A 15,207-nucleotide genomic window follows, 5' to 3' on the forward strand; every position below is an offset into this window, starting at 1 on the left:
AATGAAATTATTATTTTTGTAGGTCAAAGATGATCAAATATCAACTTTTTCATATGGGATAAAAATGAGTCCTTATCTATAAGAATACATAAAAATGAAGAAATAGCTAAATTTTGTAGCATAAAAATTGGCTAGCAAATTTGGGGCTGGAAAAGAACAGAGGAAGGTGAACAGGGAGAAAATGCCAGGTCAAAATGGCAGCCAAGTAGAGCTTGTGGAAACCATTCCCCCAAGAGAAATTGCCTGGTGCAGGGAAGCTCTGAAATATTTAGGAAGGCCTTTCTGGCTGTGACGACCCACCCACGAGAACATGCCTCTCGCAAAGGATCTCCTTCATCCCTCTTCAGAAGAGGAGAAGAGGAAACACAAGAAGAAACGCCTGGTGCAGAGCCCCAATTTCTACTTCATGGATGTGAAATGCCCAGGATGCTATAAAATCACCACGGTCTTCAGCCATGCACAAATGGTAGTTTTGTGTGTTGGCTGCTCCACTGTCCTCTACCAGCCTACAAGAGGAAAAGCAAGGCTTACAGAAGGATGTTCTTTCAGGAGGAAGCAGCACTAAAAGCACTATGAATCAAGATGAGTGGGAAACCATCTCGATAAACACATTTTGGAGATATATATATATATATATATTTAGGAAGACGGCATGTTTTACCTCAGTTTTAAGTAGTTAACATGATTACAATATCCCTTTTTGTAATCTTTTCAGTCTTTCAGAAAAGTCATCTATTCACACAATGGCCATGTGTGAGAAGACCTTGAGGGAAAAAAACAGTGCCTGGGTTGGATGAGAGGAGCAGAGATAAGAGATCAGCCATAGATGGGGTGACGGGAGTTGTGATGAAGCAAGAATGTAGGGCCAGAAGTGGCCTGGAGCACTCAAGTTCCCAGGAACTTGCAGAAATGTCCAAAGGATATTGGGTTTCACACAGAATAGGAAATGGGTTGACTGACCACATCTATCTCCAGGTGGTCTTGGCTGGAACATGTGGGCACACTCACACAAACACACACATATGCGAAGACTATAAGCTTTTGAAGGCAGGAATGGTTTCAAATATGAACACTATTGAATCCCTGTATCGATTTGCTAGGGCTACATAACAAGTCACCACAATCTGGGTGGCTTAAACAACAGAAATTTATTATCTCACAGTTCTGAAGGCCGGAAGTCTGAGATCTGTTATAAGGATCTGTTACAAGTTATAAGGATACCAGTCATATTGAATTAGGGGCCCAATCTACTCCAGTATGACCTCATTTTAAATAATGTCTGCAGTTACCCTGTTACCGAACAAGGTCACATTCTAAGGTAGTGGGGGTAAGGACTTCAGCATATAAATTTTGGGGGGACACAATTCAACCCATATCAACCCCCTTGGACATGACAGTTCCTGGCACATAGTAGACCCTCAACAAATATTTGTTCAATGAATAAATGATACATATAAATATTTCTTAATGCGGTTGAGATTAGTTCACTTGAGTTTTCTGGCTCATTTTCAGTAGATCATAAAAACGAAATACAGTTACAGAAAATGAGAAGGCAGAGATATCAGCTGAAGAGACAAGCTGGCTTCTAGATCAAGTGATTATATATCCCTAGCCATGTTCCAAAGTACTGTCTAACTAGGTTAGGGCACCCATAATTGAGTATTTTCTCAGAGATGACCCAAGCTAACCAAACACACAGTACACTGGTACATATAGCAGAATCTCAACTTTTTCATTTAACAGTGAGAACTACTCCTGCCAAGTAGATCACAGTTCTCATGTCAGCTGTTACCACAATGTACTCTCTGGAAGGGCAAGAAGGAAAAGCGAGGAGAGTCATTTGGAACTAATAACTAGTGCCATTGATGCTTCCACTTTCTCTATAGGGATGAGTTTGCCAAGGGCTCAAAGATACCTGCCCCTTCTAGTTAGTGTTAAAGACATAATGACTTTCTCTTCTTTAGTCTCCCTTTTGTCAAGCTCTGTTATAAAAATATCTGCGTGGAGCAAGTAGCTTTCAATGTGTTTGGACCACCATGTTTTCCTGACCCCGACCATTCAATTTAGTTCCCTGAATTGAAATACGTATGTTTCTCAACTCCTTGGTCATCAATTTCCAAATGATTGCTTTAGATTGGTTATTTCTGTGGTCAGTTATATTGAATTCATGCTGAGGGATTATCTTATTATTAGGTATTGAGAGCGTCTGACTGTCATGCCACACAAGACTACAGAGAATGTTTTGGTGCTGGTTGTGACAACAAGGAGGCTGGGCTAAATGCTGGATGGTTCATTTGAACGTGTGGTCCGTCATGGATTCAATCTACATGGGGATACATTCATGTCTCAGGCAGCTATCAAACAAATTGCACACTTAATTCTGCCTAACTACTCAGAGAAATGTGACCCAATAAGTCTTGTTAGGATTTATTGATTGTTTACTATGTGCCCAGGAAGTAACAACCCTGGTGAACAAAATGTTGCAGGAGGCACTTTCTCCTTTCAAGTACTATCACAGGTTGCCTCTCCAAGAAGTAGACTTTGAGTTAGAGATTATTAGAAGGACATTTGTTGGGATCAACACCTGTGAACGTTTAGGGACAGAAGCAGGACTAGGCAGAGAGAGAAGTCAACCTGGAACCCAAGCACAATAACAGCCTCCAATGATGCCATAGGGCTTTGGAGTTGGAAGGGCCCTTCAAAGTTACTCTGGGTTGGAGAGATGGCCAGGCCTTTACATCCTTGCATTAATCTGTCATTGAATGTGGGTCACTTCAGGAAGGAGCCTGACCTTGGGTGAGAGGGCTGGACTATACAGCTGAATAGTCGCTGAAGCTCGTCTCCCATCACCCTTCCTTTATCTGGGGGTAGCAACTTCTTCATTAAATGGTTTTATGGGTTGAATTATGTCTTCAAAAAGATAATCCAAAAGCATTAAAGTTATAACCTGTGAATGTGACTTTGTTTGGAAATAGTATCTCTATAGATGAAATCGAGTTAAGATGAAGTAATCAGAGTAAGCCCTAACCTGATATGACTGGTGTCCCTCAAAAAAAAGAAGAAAATGCCATGTGAAGACAGAGACACACAGGGTGGAGATGGCTATGTGAAGACAGAGGCAGACACTGAAGTGATAGGGCTGCAAACCAAGAAATGCCAACAATTGATGGTCACCACCAGAAGCTATGTACAGGCACAAAAGGATTCTACCCAGAGTATTAGAGGGAGCATAGCTCTGAGGACACCTTGACTTCAGATGTCTATCCTCCAGAACTGTGAGAGAATAAATTTGTATTGTTCTAAGCCACCTAGTCTGTGATACTTTGTTACAGTTGCCCTAGGAGACTAAGAAGGGGGTTCTGGGTGGCAGATAACAAGAATATTCCGTCAGGATGAAGTCAGTTTATAAATGAAAGATTCAACTATAGAAATAACTTTCTGAAAGTAATAGTTTGTAAGTGGATCTGGGAGCTAACAATCTGATTGAAACTCTATGACTTTTATATATATAATGGAAATAGATGGTATAGAATTACTATGTGCAGGGCACTGGCTGGATGAAGAACTTTATATGATTGGCTTCACCAAGCCTGATGGAGTCGGTGTTATTATCCACATTTCATAAATGAGAAAACTGAGGACCGAGGATCAGTCATTCATCAACAACTAGAAAGTAGAGCAGCAACTGTGTGCAAACTTGAGTTTGTACTGCCCCTGAAGCCAGTGCCCTTGGCCACTGGGTGACTCTGGAGGTGCAGTAGCACCAGAACAATAAGTCTGTAATAACCACTGTGGGATGTATGACGAAGGAGAGCTGACAAAGGATCCTGGGTGAGGAAATGCATCCGGAACAAAGCTAACTTTCTGGAACATAGCCCAGAATACAGGTCATATGGATGGTTGGTTGGTGAGATCACTTCCAGTGCTTTTTGTGACACTGTTTTTTCCCCAGAGCTATATTAACACCATCCACTTAAAAAAAAAAAAAAAAAGTAGCACTCCTAATTCAATCTGGTGGGAACAAAGAGCTCCTATGACAATGGAAGTAAAAAAGATGAGAGAAGAGAACAAATCAGGGTCTCATTTGCATAACTGCCTCTACCCCAGCCCCAATTGTCTCCATGCCAGATGACAGTGTGGTTTTCATACTCGGATGTCACTACACATACTGAAACCAATTTTGGTGCCAAATTACAACCACAAGCCAAAATACCTGTAAAAAAAAACCACTTTTTATATTCTGATTGAGGTCAACATCAACTAGACACCATTTTGTTAAATTTCCATTTAAATAAAGGACCACTTCTGAATACTGTTTTTAATTAACTGAGTTCAATTTATCTCAAGTCCACACTTTTTTTTTTTTTACTGTTTTCTGTGTGCTAAGACTTATTTACTATGAATGCAGACATAATGTAAAACGTTTCTACTCTAAAGAATCTCACACTCTAGTGGAGAAATTAATAATTATTACTAAACCTCAAAGGAACTGTTATTGAGGTTACTTACATGGTGTGATAGAAACACTAAGGAAGAACACTCAATAGCAGGGAGTAAGTGGAGGCAGTAGGGTAGAGGACTTTCCCAGTAGCGGGAACTCTAGAAATGAGGCTTGGAGAAAGGGCAGAAATTATCTCAGAGGGCAAAGCAAGTGAAATGGGCATTCTTGAAGATTATTGTATAAAAAGTTAAGAGAGAGAAAGAGAAGAAGAGAAGAAAAGGAGAGGTGAGAAGAAAGAAGAGAAGAGAGAAGGGAAGGGAAGGGGAGGGGAGGGAAGAAGGGAGGGGAGGGGAGGAGAGGGGAGGGCGGGGAGGAGAGGGGAGTGCGGGGAGGAGAGGGGAGGCTCTAGCCATCCCAAGAAGCACTAACTAGCTCAAGTTTAGCAAAGTATGCATGGTAGAGGTTGGGAGGTAATGGAAGAGGAGGTAAGTGGAGAGAAAGGCAGTGTTTTTCGTGCCATGCCAAAAGGTTTGGACTTCATGCTGAAGGCAAAGGAAAGCTACCAATCTGCATTTTAGAAGAATTATCACAAAGTAGGGTGAAAAGAGTAAGTTGGAAGTGGGGAGAAGCTGGAGGCTGAGAGATGCCTTGGAAAGTTCTTCAAGTAGTTAAGAATCTGGAGGTCCTGGACCAAGACAGTTTTCTGAGAGAAGGAAAGAGGACGCTTTGAGAAAACAAACACAAAATCAATATTTTAGGGATAGATTATAGTTGAGAGAGGGTGGGGAGGGACATGGATAAAGAATCAAGAATGATGAAAAGATGGACAGCTTAAAAATGAGGTGGCTCTTGTCACAGTTAACCTGCATGAGGAAGCCAATGAGTGTTTGGGGGTTAAGGGTGAAGATAGTAAATTTAACTGTTAACAAGTCCAGCTTGCAATGCCCCTAGGAATCATCAGAGGTCATGTGCCTCTATCCCAGGGAAAATCTGATTTCATGTGTCCTTGATGTGAATTAACCTGCAGGTAAAGGACTGCTGCCCAGAGAAGTGACAAGCTGGAGTCACAAAAGCTACAGAAGGAACGATTTTAAGAAGAAAACAATGATTGACCCTGGCATACCTTACAAAGTGGTTATATCAGAGAAAAGGCCATTGCATTGCAAGTAGGATGGTATTCAACGACCTTACCAAACCCAGTTTCAGTGCAATGGAAGGAGAACTAGATTCTAGAGGTGGAAAGAAAGGGGATTAACAGTAGCCACACCCATGCCTACAGTTAATATCTACATCACAACAGAAAATCTAGGCGAGAGTGCATGTAGAAGTCATGACAAACACACTGATTTATTTATTCCTTCATTCAAAAATATTTATTGCATGCCTCTTTTGTACTTGCAATGACAAAAGAGATGTAAAACATACAGTTGAGAGCACGGTAGTAGACAATAAACAAAGAAACTTATAACCTGATGTTTGGTGATGAGAGCAACAAAGTCGGGTTTGCCTAGTATAGACAGAGAAGAAGGGCTATTGCAGCATTGACAGAGATGGCAAACGCATGGGAAGTCAAGGTTTAGAGAAAAAGGAGGCTGGAAGCAGTGGCTCATGCCTGTAATCCCAGCACTTTGGGAGGCTGAGGCAGGAGAATCACTTGAGCCCAGGAACTGAACACCAGCCTGGGCAACAGAGTGAGACCCTGTCTCTACAAACAATTTTTAAAAAATTGACTGGATATGGTGGCGCATGCTCCTAGCTACTCAGGAGACTAAGGTGGTAGGATTGCTTGAGCCAGGGAGGTCGAAGCTGCAGTGAGCTGTGATTGTACCACTGCACTCCAGCTGGGTAACAGAGCAAGACCTTGTCTCAAAAATAAAAGAAAAAAGAAAAGCAACAAGCCAGTAGTGCTAATTTGTTTATTTGTTCACCAAACTACAACTGATAATACAGGGAAACATTTACAGACTGCTTACATCAGTATATTCAATTAACAGGATGAGAAAAAATTCAGGAAAGAATCGAAGGAGAAATACATTAAAAAGTAAGACAAAGCATGGGGTAGATTTGGTGTGCAAACTATATCCCTACATGCTCGCTAGAAGAGGGCAGAAAGTTTGTCTCTAAGCTTTAAAACAGCTGTGGCAAAGACAGACACAGAACAAAACAACGATGACCACAGCAATAATAGTAATGATATTGAGTTTTGTGTGTGCCAAGCACTGTTCTTTGAATCCTTACAACTCTTGGAGATAGAGTATTTTTGACTTGTGTGTGTCTGTGTGTGTTTTGTTTCATTTTACAAATGAGGAAATCAATCATAGACAAATTTGGTCAGTGTGGAAGATGGATTATTGTTATTCATTCTTCTCTCCCTCCCTCTGCTGTGTGACCTAGCGTTGCAACAGTAGAGTGTGCGTTCCCACTCCTTGACTTTGGGCTTAGCCAGTGGAAACTCTGCAAACTTGACTGGAACTTTAACGTTTAAGAGGCACATGTGTGTGATTGGGCATGATATCTTATGCTCCTGTGATTCACCATGGGAAGAATATATACTGAGTAGCTGCTGGTGCAGAGAGAATGAGGAAACACATAACGGGGGCCTAAAACCAATGTGTAGCCTGGAGCCAAGCTCTCCTAATCCTGGATGATTCCAGTAAAACTGTAGCTGACCCACAGACCTTTGCGTGGAAACATGACTATAAGCTTCTGAGAATTGGAGATCGTTTGTTAAACAGCAATGACTAATTAACACTTTCCGTTTCAATGCACCCTTAACCTGGAGTCCCTGAATATCAAGTAAGCAATGGATTTTACATTCCTTAGGTGGTCTCATGAATATTCATTTTTTACCACTAAGCTTTTCGTAAGGATTGTGCAGTTATTAGAATTCAGTAAGTAGTCTTCATTGTGCCTTTTATAAGCAACAAAAATCAGATTCAAAAAATTCATTTCCCATGGTTGAAGATAGGAATGAAACAAATTGCTTATATCTATCACAATATATGTACAAGAAAGAGGAAAAGTTTTAATCCAGTTATATGAAAATTTTAAATCAAAAGCGGGTGACCCGGAACAAAAACAAGAAGGGAAAAACTTGCTTTAGTCATTCCTTTCACCTAGAGTTTACCTAGTTTCCTACTCCTAGGCTTCGGATATTTTGTGAAGGCTGGTAGAAGCATGGGGCTCAAACCAGTTCCAGCTGATGCCAAAGTAGTACAGAAAAAAAGGCAGCAGGAAGCAAGGCAAATAGAAGACAAAGAAGAGAAAAAAATCAGGTTTCTCTCAGGCCCCTCCGATTAATCATTAACACTAGTATTTTATCCTTTGGCCATTATAGAAGTTAATTTTAATCAGATTTAGTTATCCTAATTTCCAAATCATTTTTCATGTTTCCATTATTCTCTATGTCTTTTAAGATGGTATTTTAAGATGGAGTCTGATGTGAAACCCTACTGTTTGGGCATCTGTAACTAAAAACACTCTGACTCCATAGAATTGAAGTTATTTTTAGAATACTGAAAATTCCCTTGGTACAACAGAGATAGTGATGATCATAATATTTTGAAAAGAAAGTGTCTGGTTGGGTTGTGTGTAAGAGAAAGACACACCCATACACACACACACACACACACACACACACACACACACACACACACGGACAAGAAACAAGTGATCAAAAACCAGGACCAGGTGTTTTTTTCCCAGTATGAGATGGATCTACTAACATCAACAGTCTTTATTAAGATTTCTCAGACTGGTGATGAAAGATAGGAAAATGATTAATAAATCAAGATTCAATTATAAAAGCTTTCTAGATGAGATTTTAAAAGAAAAGCTAATCTTATTCAAACTGGCAAGCATTGTTATTCAAGAGAATAAAGCCTTTTTAAACCACCTTCTGGTGGCTTTTTAAAAAATATTTGAACTCTTGTATTCATAAGTTGAAACTTTTATCATCTTAATAGTGTAGAAATAATTCTATTCCCTTTAATTTCTCCTATATTCCCGGCAAAGTATTAGCTTTAGGGAAGTAGTCAAGTAAGTTCTTTGTCAACCTGAAAAGCGAAACTCTTGCTTTATTTGGTGGGGGGGGGAGGGGAGAAGAGGGCGGGAACTCTGCTAAATACTTGTTTCTGGGCTGGGTGCAGTGGCTCAAGCCTGTAATCTCAGCACTTGGAGAGGCTGAGGAGGGAGAGTTGCTTAAGCCCAGAAGATTGAGACCAGCCTGGGCAAAAGGGCAACATAGAAAGACCCTGTCTCTATAAAAAATAAAAATGAACTAGTCAGGTATGGTGGCATGTGGCTGTGGTCCCAGCTACTTGGGAGGCTAAAGTGGAAGGATCACTTGAGCCCAGGAGGTTGAGGTGCAGTAAGCCAACATCATGCCACTGCACTCCAGCCTGGGTGACAAAATGAGACCCTGTCTTTAAAAAAAAAAGTGGAGTTAGCAATAGAGAAGTTTCTAGTAGTATATCATCCGGTACCAACTCTTGCCCCTGAAGCGGATTGATCAGGAAGCATAAATGCTTCGTGGCATACCTGGGCCCCTTCTAAGGCAATGTGTTCACGTATTCATATGTTTTTATAAAATTTGCAAAACTAATCAATCTCATCCACAATCAAGTAAGACTACTGTCTCTTCCACTGTGACTTCCCTTCCTTGTACTGAGTTGCACTGAAGATGGCCATGGCATTTTTGAAATATGCCTAAGATGAAGCTGAGTTAGGAACAGTTTGGGTTTAGTGGGATATATTTGTGTTTCATATTTAAGTTATTACCAGCCATCCTGATGTAGGAATGGCTTTCAGGAACCCCTCTACCGTCTACCGTGATGTCTCACTTGGAATCACAAAGAAAAGGTATAGGGCCAGAGGCCATAAATTGTAATGTGTGTCATTGTGCCTAGCAGCACTGGCAGTATGGGGTGGTAGAAGAGAAATAACATTTGAAATACAGATGGCCAAAAGCTACTTTGTGAAAAACCTCTCCCAAGCATGAGATATATGGAACTGTAAGCAGAAGATTTAGTTCTCAAGGACCTCAAGTCAAAATAGAAGTTCATTCCCATCAGGAATAGACTGTGATAGCTCAACATATCCAGTTATAAACTCATTACACGGTAAAACTGTTATACATATATACAGAAGTATATGTATATTTCTGAATGAAATCATGAGAAATTATTCTGACATGGAGAAATAAATTGTAATTGAAAGATTCACTTAGACTATAACAAAATCAATACTATTTGAAGAGGAAGAAACAAATTTTGAATCGGGACTCTTGGATTGCTTACTAATCCAACTAATAAAAAATAAATCTATAAATATGTTTGAAGAAAATTAAATTTCTTGCCAATTTGACAATGAATACTAATATTGACAATGATTAACATAAAAATCATAATACACCACTAAACGACATCAATGACAAACTCTGTAATGAATGTCATTAGTTCAAAGATTGTGATTAGTCACTATGTAAGGAAACTTAAAATAACTTGAAATCTGACAGCTCACACATGAAAAAATCTTGATAGATTTTTCAAATTTGACAACAAATCCTACAAATTTACATTACATGGCCAAAAATGAATTGGGAAGCTGAAAACCAATTTTCATTGTTTCTTTTCTTTTGAGACAGAGTTTCGCCTTTGTCACCCAGTCTGGAGTGCAATGGCGTGATCTCCACTCACTGCAACCTCCGTCTCCTGGGTTCAGGAAATTCTCCTGCCTCAGCCTCCCGAGTAGCTGGGATTACAGGCACGCACCACCATGCCCAGCTAATTTTTGTATTTTCAGTAGAGACGGGGTTTCACCATGTTGGCCAGGCTGGTGTTGAGCTCCTAACCTCAGGTGACCTGTCCACCTTGGCCTCCTAAAGTGCTGGGATTATAGGCATGAGCCATTGCGCCCAGCCTGAAAATCAATTTCTAAACTATCAATAATTTTTTAAAACATTTCATCAATCATTCTAGATAGAGGAAAGAATGAATGTATTCCTGTTACCAAAAAAAAAAAAAACCTTACAAAATCGCTGTCATTTGAAGAGGTGATCAAAGAATATTTAGCTAAGAAATGTAGGAAAAATAGTATAGAGATGCATTGGGGAATTAAGATTATGCTATGTTCTAGATTATGTGATGCTTTGGGTTATTTGCCAGCTTTTATAATAGTTGTAATTTGTTGTTATTTTTTACCTCATTGTAAATACATATTTGTATTTTTGTACCTCATTTTGAATTTGTAGTATAGTATTTTTTTCTTGAAGGGGACCCTCAAAATCATGTAAGCTTCAAGCCTACAAAATCTGGAATCTCTCCTTCTTGCCCTCTCTTCCTTGATGTAGGCAGAGGCATGCATACACACACACACACACACACACACACACATGCACACTTACATCACCACTACTACTCCCCCACATTTTTGGTGGTAAGTTTTGCCACTCACAGAGGCAGACATTAGGCCTCTGGAATATCACCTGACCCCAAGGGAGCTCTGGTTCATTGAGCCCTCAAGACAGCATTGGAGAAAACCATATAAACTATTGCCACTGTGGAGAGAGACGGCTGGGAGCAATGCCAGGATTTGGCCCAGAGGATCTCTAGGGAAGACTCCTTGTTTTCAATCATGGGCACCTCAGGAGCTCTGTTTTTGGGATGTCTGGTGGAGTGAAGTTCCTTTGACTCTCAACGACACCATAGAGGATATATAATCCCCAATGGGTCCTCTAACAAACACCACCTCCCAGCATCTTCTGGGCTTTTGAGGGCAGCCCAAGCACCATGGCTCCTTTGAATAACTGCAGGCCCCTAGCTCTAAAACCATCTCACACGGGAGACAGAATAGCTTCGCAATCCCTGGGAAACATCAGTGGTGAGGAGCTTCCACAGGTTCTCAGAGGAGCAGTTGAGTGGTTGCTTTGCAACAAACTGGCCCAAATCCCAGGGAATCCAAGGGCTGACTTCTTGTATATGAAATGCAACTCAAGGTAGTGAAATAGCTTTGCAAACACTTGTTAATTTGCAATGGGCCACACGTTACATGTGGGTTAGGAGGTTACCCTAGGAAGGGGAGATGTTGAACAGGCAGTGAACACTCAGCAAAGTTGAAGACACATGCTAGGCACACCACAAGACGTGGTTTTAGATCTTACACTCCCCCCATCCACAGAGACTAGCCCAATTTTTAACCGAGTTGACCTTGATGCAAATCTCACTGCCTTTCTTAGTTTCCCTGTGAAATCAAATCAAACATGGACAAGTTACAGTTTGGGTGAAGATCGGGAGTAATGGGGAGGCATCCCATCTACCACACACTGAATTCCGTTGAAGATGTGCTATAGGCTTGTGTTTTCCTTCAAAAGCTTTTTTCCAGCCCCAGCTGAAGCTCCTCTCCCCTCTCCTGACTCCAGCCCTAATTACTCTTCCCTCTCCCTTCCTTAAAGTGAAATCTGAGCACTGGATCAACACTAGGGCCTGGGGACTTCCTTCTCCTAGTGAACTTCACAAAGCTGCTTTTCAACTTTTCAAGTAAGATAGGTCTCTCCCAACATAAGAATTTTAGTACCAGCTGCTAAAATGATAACTGTTTCTCCATCTGGCTACCTAAACAAAATGAGGAAGAATACTGCTATTTTACCACAGATGTCATGACTGATGGTGTCCTCTCTAGCAACATATATCATTGCAGCTCTCTAAATAGGATTTTTACTTTCTCAGATCCAGTTGAAACTTAATTTTAGTGTTTTCTCCATGCAGGCCCATTAAAGGAAATTTGAAAAATTCATAAAAGTTGCAAGAGAAGAAAAATGAATCAGCGTCATTCCACCCCTCACATTGCTCATGGTTCACATTTTTCTGGCTTTTCTCCCAGATTTTGTACTCACTCAGCTAAGGTTTCTGTTTCTCTGTTTATCAAACCTAGTTTTAACCACACTGTATGTACATGTCTGTATATTGCTTTTTAAATGTAGATCCTAAATATTTGTCATGTTATGCCATAGATCTCACAATATCATCTAAATATTTACATGTCCATAGTCCACTTTGGCTTATTGTATTAATTTCCTGTTGCTGCTATAACAAATTACCACAAACAAAACAGCTGAAAAACAACACAAATTTATTATCGTTACAATTATAGAGGTCAGCATTCCAGCATGGGTCTCACTGAGCTGAAATCAAGGTGTCAGCTGCGCTGTACTCCTTTCTGGAGGCCCAGGGGAGAATCATTTCCTTGTTCTTTACAGCTGCTAGAGGCCTCCTGCTTTCCTTGACTCGTGGCCCCTTCATATATCTTTGAAGTTAACAACATCGCATCTCTCTGTGCCTTTCTCCCATAGTCTTTCACTTTTAAGGACCCTTGGGCCTTAAAATATATAGTTTGGATGTGTGTCCCTGCCCAAATCTCACATTGAAATATAATCCCCAATGTTAGAGGTGGGGCCTGGTGGGAGGTGATTGGGTCATGGGGTGGATATCTCATGAATGGTTTAGCACCATCCCTCTTGGTATTGTCCTTGAATTAGCGAGTTCTCCTGAGATCTGGTCTTTTAAAAGTGTGTGGCACCTCTCCCATCTTTCTCTCCTTCTCTTGCCATGTGAGGTGCCTGCTCCTACTTTGCCTTTCGCCACCAGTCAAAGCCTCCTGAGGCCTCCTCTGTCAGGCTTCCTGTAGTGCCTGCAGAACTGTAAGCCAACAAAACCTCTTTTCTTATAAATGACTTGGTCTGGGCCAGGTGCAGTGGCTCAAACCTGTAATCCCAGCACTCTGGGAGGCCAAAGCGGGCAGATAACTTTAGGTCAAGAGTTCGAGACCAGCCTGGCCAACATGGTGAAACCCCATCTCTACTAAAAATACTTAAATTAGCTGGGTGTGGTGGCATGTGCCTGTAGTCTCAGCTACTCGGGAGGCTGAGGCAGGAGAATCACATGAACCTGGGAGGCGGAGGTTGCAGTAAGCTGAGATTGCACCACTGCACTCCAGCCTGGGTGACAGAGTGAGACTCCATCTCAAAATAAATAAATAAATAAATGACTTGGTCTTGGGTGTTTCTTTATAGCAATGTGAGAACAGTCTAATACAGGCCTACTCAGTAATCTCCCTGATTACCCACCAAATTCCAACTGCAACCTTCCTTCCCCTTTTCCCTGCCAGGTAACATACACAGAATCTGGAAATTAGGTTGTAGACATCTCTGGGTGGCTCTTATTTTATTATTATAGAATGATAATGTTCCACACATCTGTAAGTATTCCACACTTACCTGTGTCTTATTATTGAGCTTTTAGGTATCTCACTTTTAGTAAGATATATGCTATTATAATAAATGTCATTGTTCATTTTATTTTTTCCTTATTAGGTAAACCAATCTCTCTTAGCTACAGGTCTTTCCTCTTAAAGGGGAAAATTATAGAGAGTAGAGATGTCCTGAGCAGGTGTACTGGATGCTGCTGGCACTGAAAGTCATGTAATTTAGCAAAAATAATACTGGAATTCTAGTCCATACCCCTCCTCCAGCATTCAATAGCTGAGCAATTTTGGACAAGTCACATAATGCATCAGAAAAGTTTCTGTATCTGCAGAAAGGGAAGATAACTCTTATCCAGGCATTATCACAAAGTCAAATGAGATGATGTAAACTGTGATGTAACTCTCTCATTAGTGGTCATAGTGGTGACTATCACGACTATGATAATCTTCTCTTTTTTTAGTCTGAAATATTCATATACGATAATGTAATAATTGAAAGTACATCAGAGAGCATGGCCTTGTTATTATTTTTCATAATTTCTAATAACAACACACCTCAAATCATTTATCTTATCTAAAAGGAGAAGGACAAATCAGAAATATTATCATCGTAGGAATCAGGCTGAGAAAGAAAGCTTTTCTGAAATTTTAATTATGACTCCAAACTATGCTTCCCCTCCTCCCTTACTCCCTGCAGCCACCCTGGTGTCCGTGTAGCTTGGCCATTAGCAAGGCAGTCTCACTCCATGGCCTTCACACTTGTTATTTCATCTTCGTGGAATGCTCTCTCCCAAACATCTGCTTGGCTCCCTTCTTCTCCTTCTTTGCTCAAACATCTCCCACAAACATTACCTCCCTGGATCAACCTCTATGAAACGGCTCTACCACCGCCACCCTGGACATTCCCAACCCTCTTCTCTTTATTCATTTTTTTTCTATATCCCCACTAGGATCTTAATTCTATAAAGGCAGGGATTTGTGTCTGTTTTATTTGCTGTGCTCTGTTCCATGCCTAAAATGGTCCGCTATATATTATGCACTTAATAATTGTGTCAAATGATTGAACTGATTTTAATGCAGTCCAAGAAATTCACCCATTGGGCTAATGGACTCTTTTTAGCCATAGTTTTCTCCTTTAAGGCATACTCTTCATACTGGTTTGGACAGCAACAGGTCTGTGGGGAAAGCAGGCAGACACAAAAGAGTGTGCACATTTATGAAGCTTTTATCAGAAAAATAAATGCCCAAGATGACTGTTTCCTTTACTCGGAGTTTTAAAACTGAGGTATAAACAGAGAGCCATGGACTGCGCATGGTGGCTCAAGCCTGTAATCCCAGCACTTTGGGAGGCTGAGGCAGGAGGATTGCTTGAGGCCAGGAGTTTGAGATCAGCCTGGACAACATAGTGAGACCCCCCCCATCCCTATTAATAAAAAAAACAACAAAAATTAAAAAAAAAAATAAACAGAGAGCCGTGTTGTGTAGTTTATAGTGATTGCTTTGGAGAA

General features: G+C 40.7%; 1 protein-coding gene across 1 annotated transcript; it reads left to right on the forward strand.

Moving 5' to 3' along the window:
• Window positions 1-310: 310 nt before the first annotated feature.
• LOC105705638 (small ribosomal subunit protein eS27-like) lies at window positions 311-565 on the forward strand. The gene has a single exon (XM_012435571.3). The coding sequence runs from the start codon at window positions 311-313 to the stop codon at window positions 563-565; it is 255 nt and encodes an 84-aa protein (XP_012290994.1).
• Window positions 566-15,207: the final 14,642 nt, after the last annotated feature.

Source organism: Aotus nancymaae, unplaced genomic scaffold (assembly GCF_030222135.1).
Source record: "Aotus nancymaae isolate 86718 unplaced genomic scaffold, 86718_ANA_hifiasm-v0.15.2.pri h1tg000058l, whole genome shotgun sequence".
NCBI classification, from domain to species: Eukaryota; Metazoa; Chordata; class Mammalia; order Primates; family Aotidae; genus Aotus; species Aotus nancymaae.

What these genes read in the sequence shown, in the direction of transcription:
- LOC105705638 (XM_012435571.3), top strand. Translation starts at nt 311, where the DNA reads ATGCCTCTCGCAAAGGATCTCCTTCATCCCTCTTCAGAAGAGGAGAAG.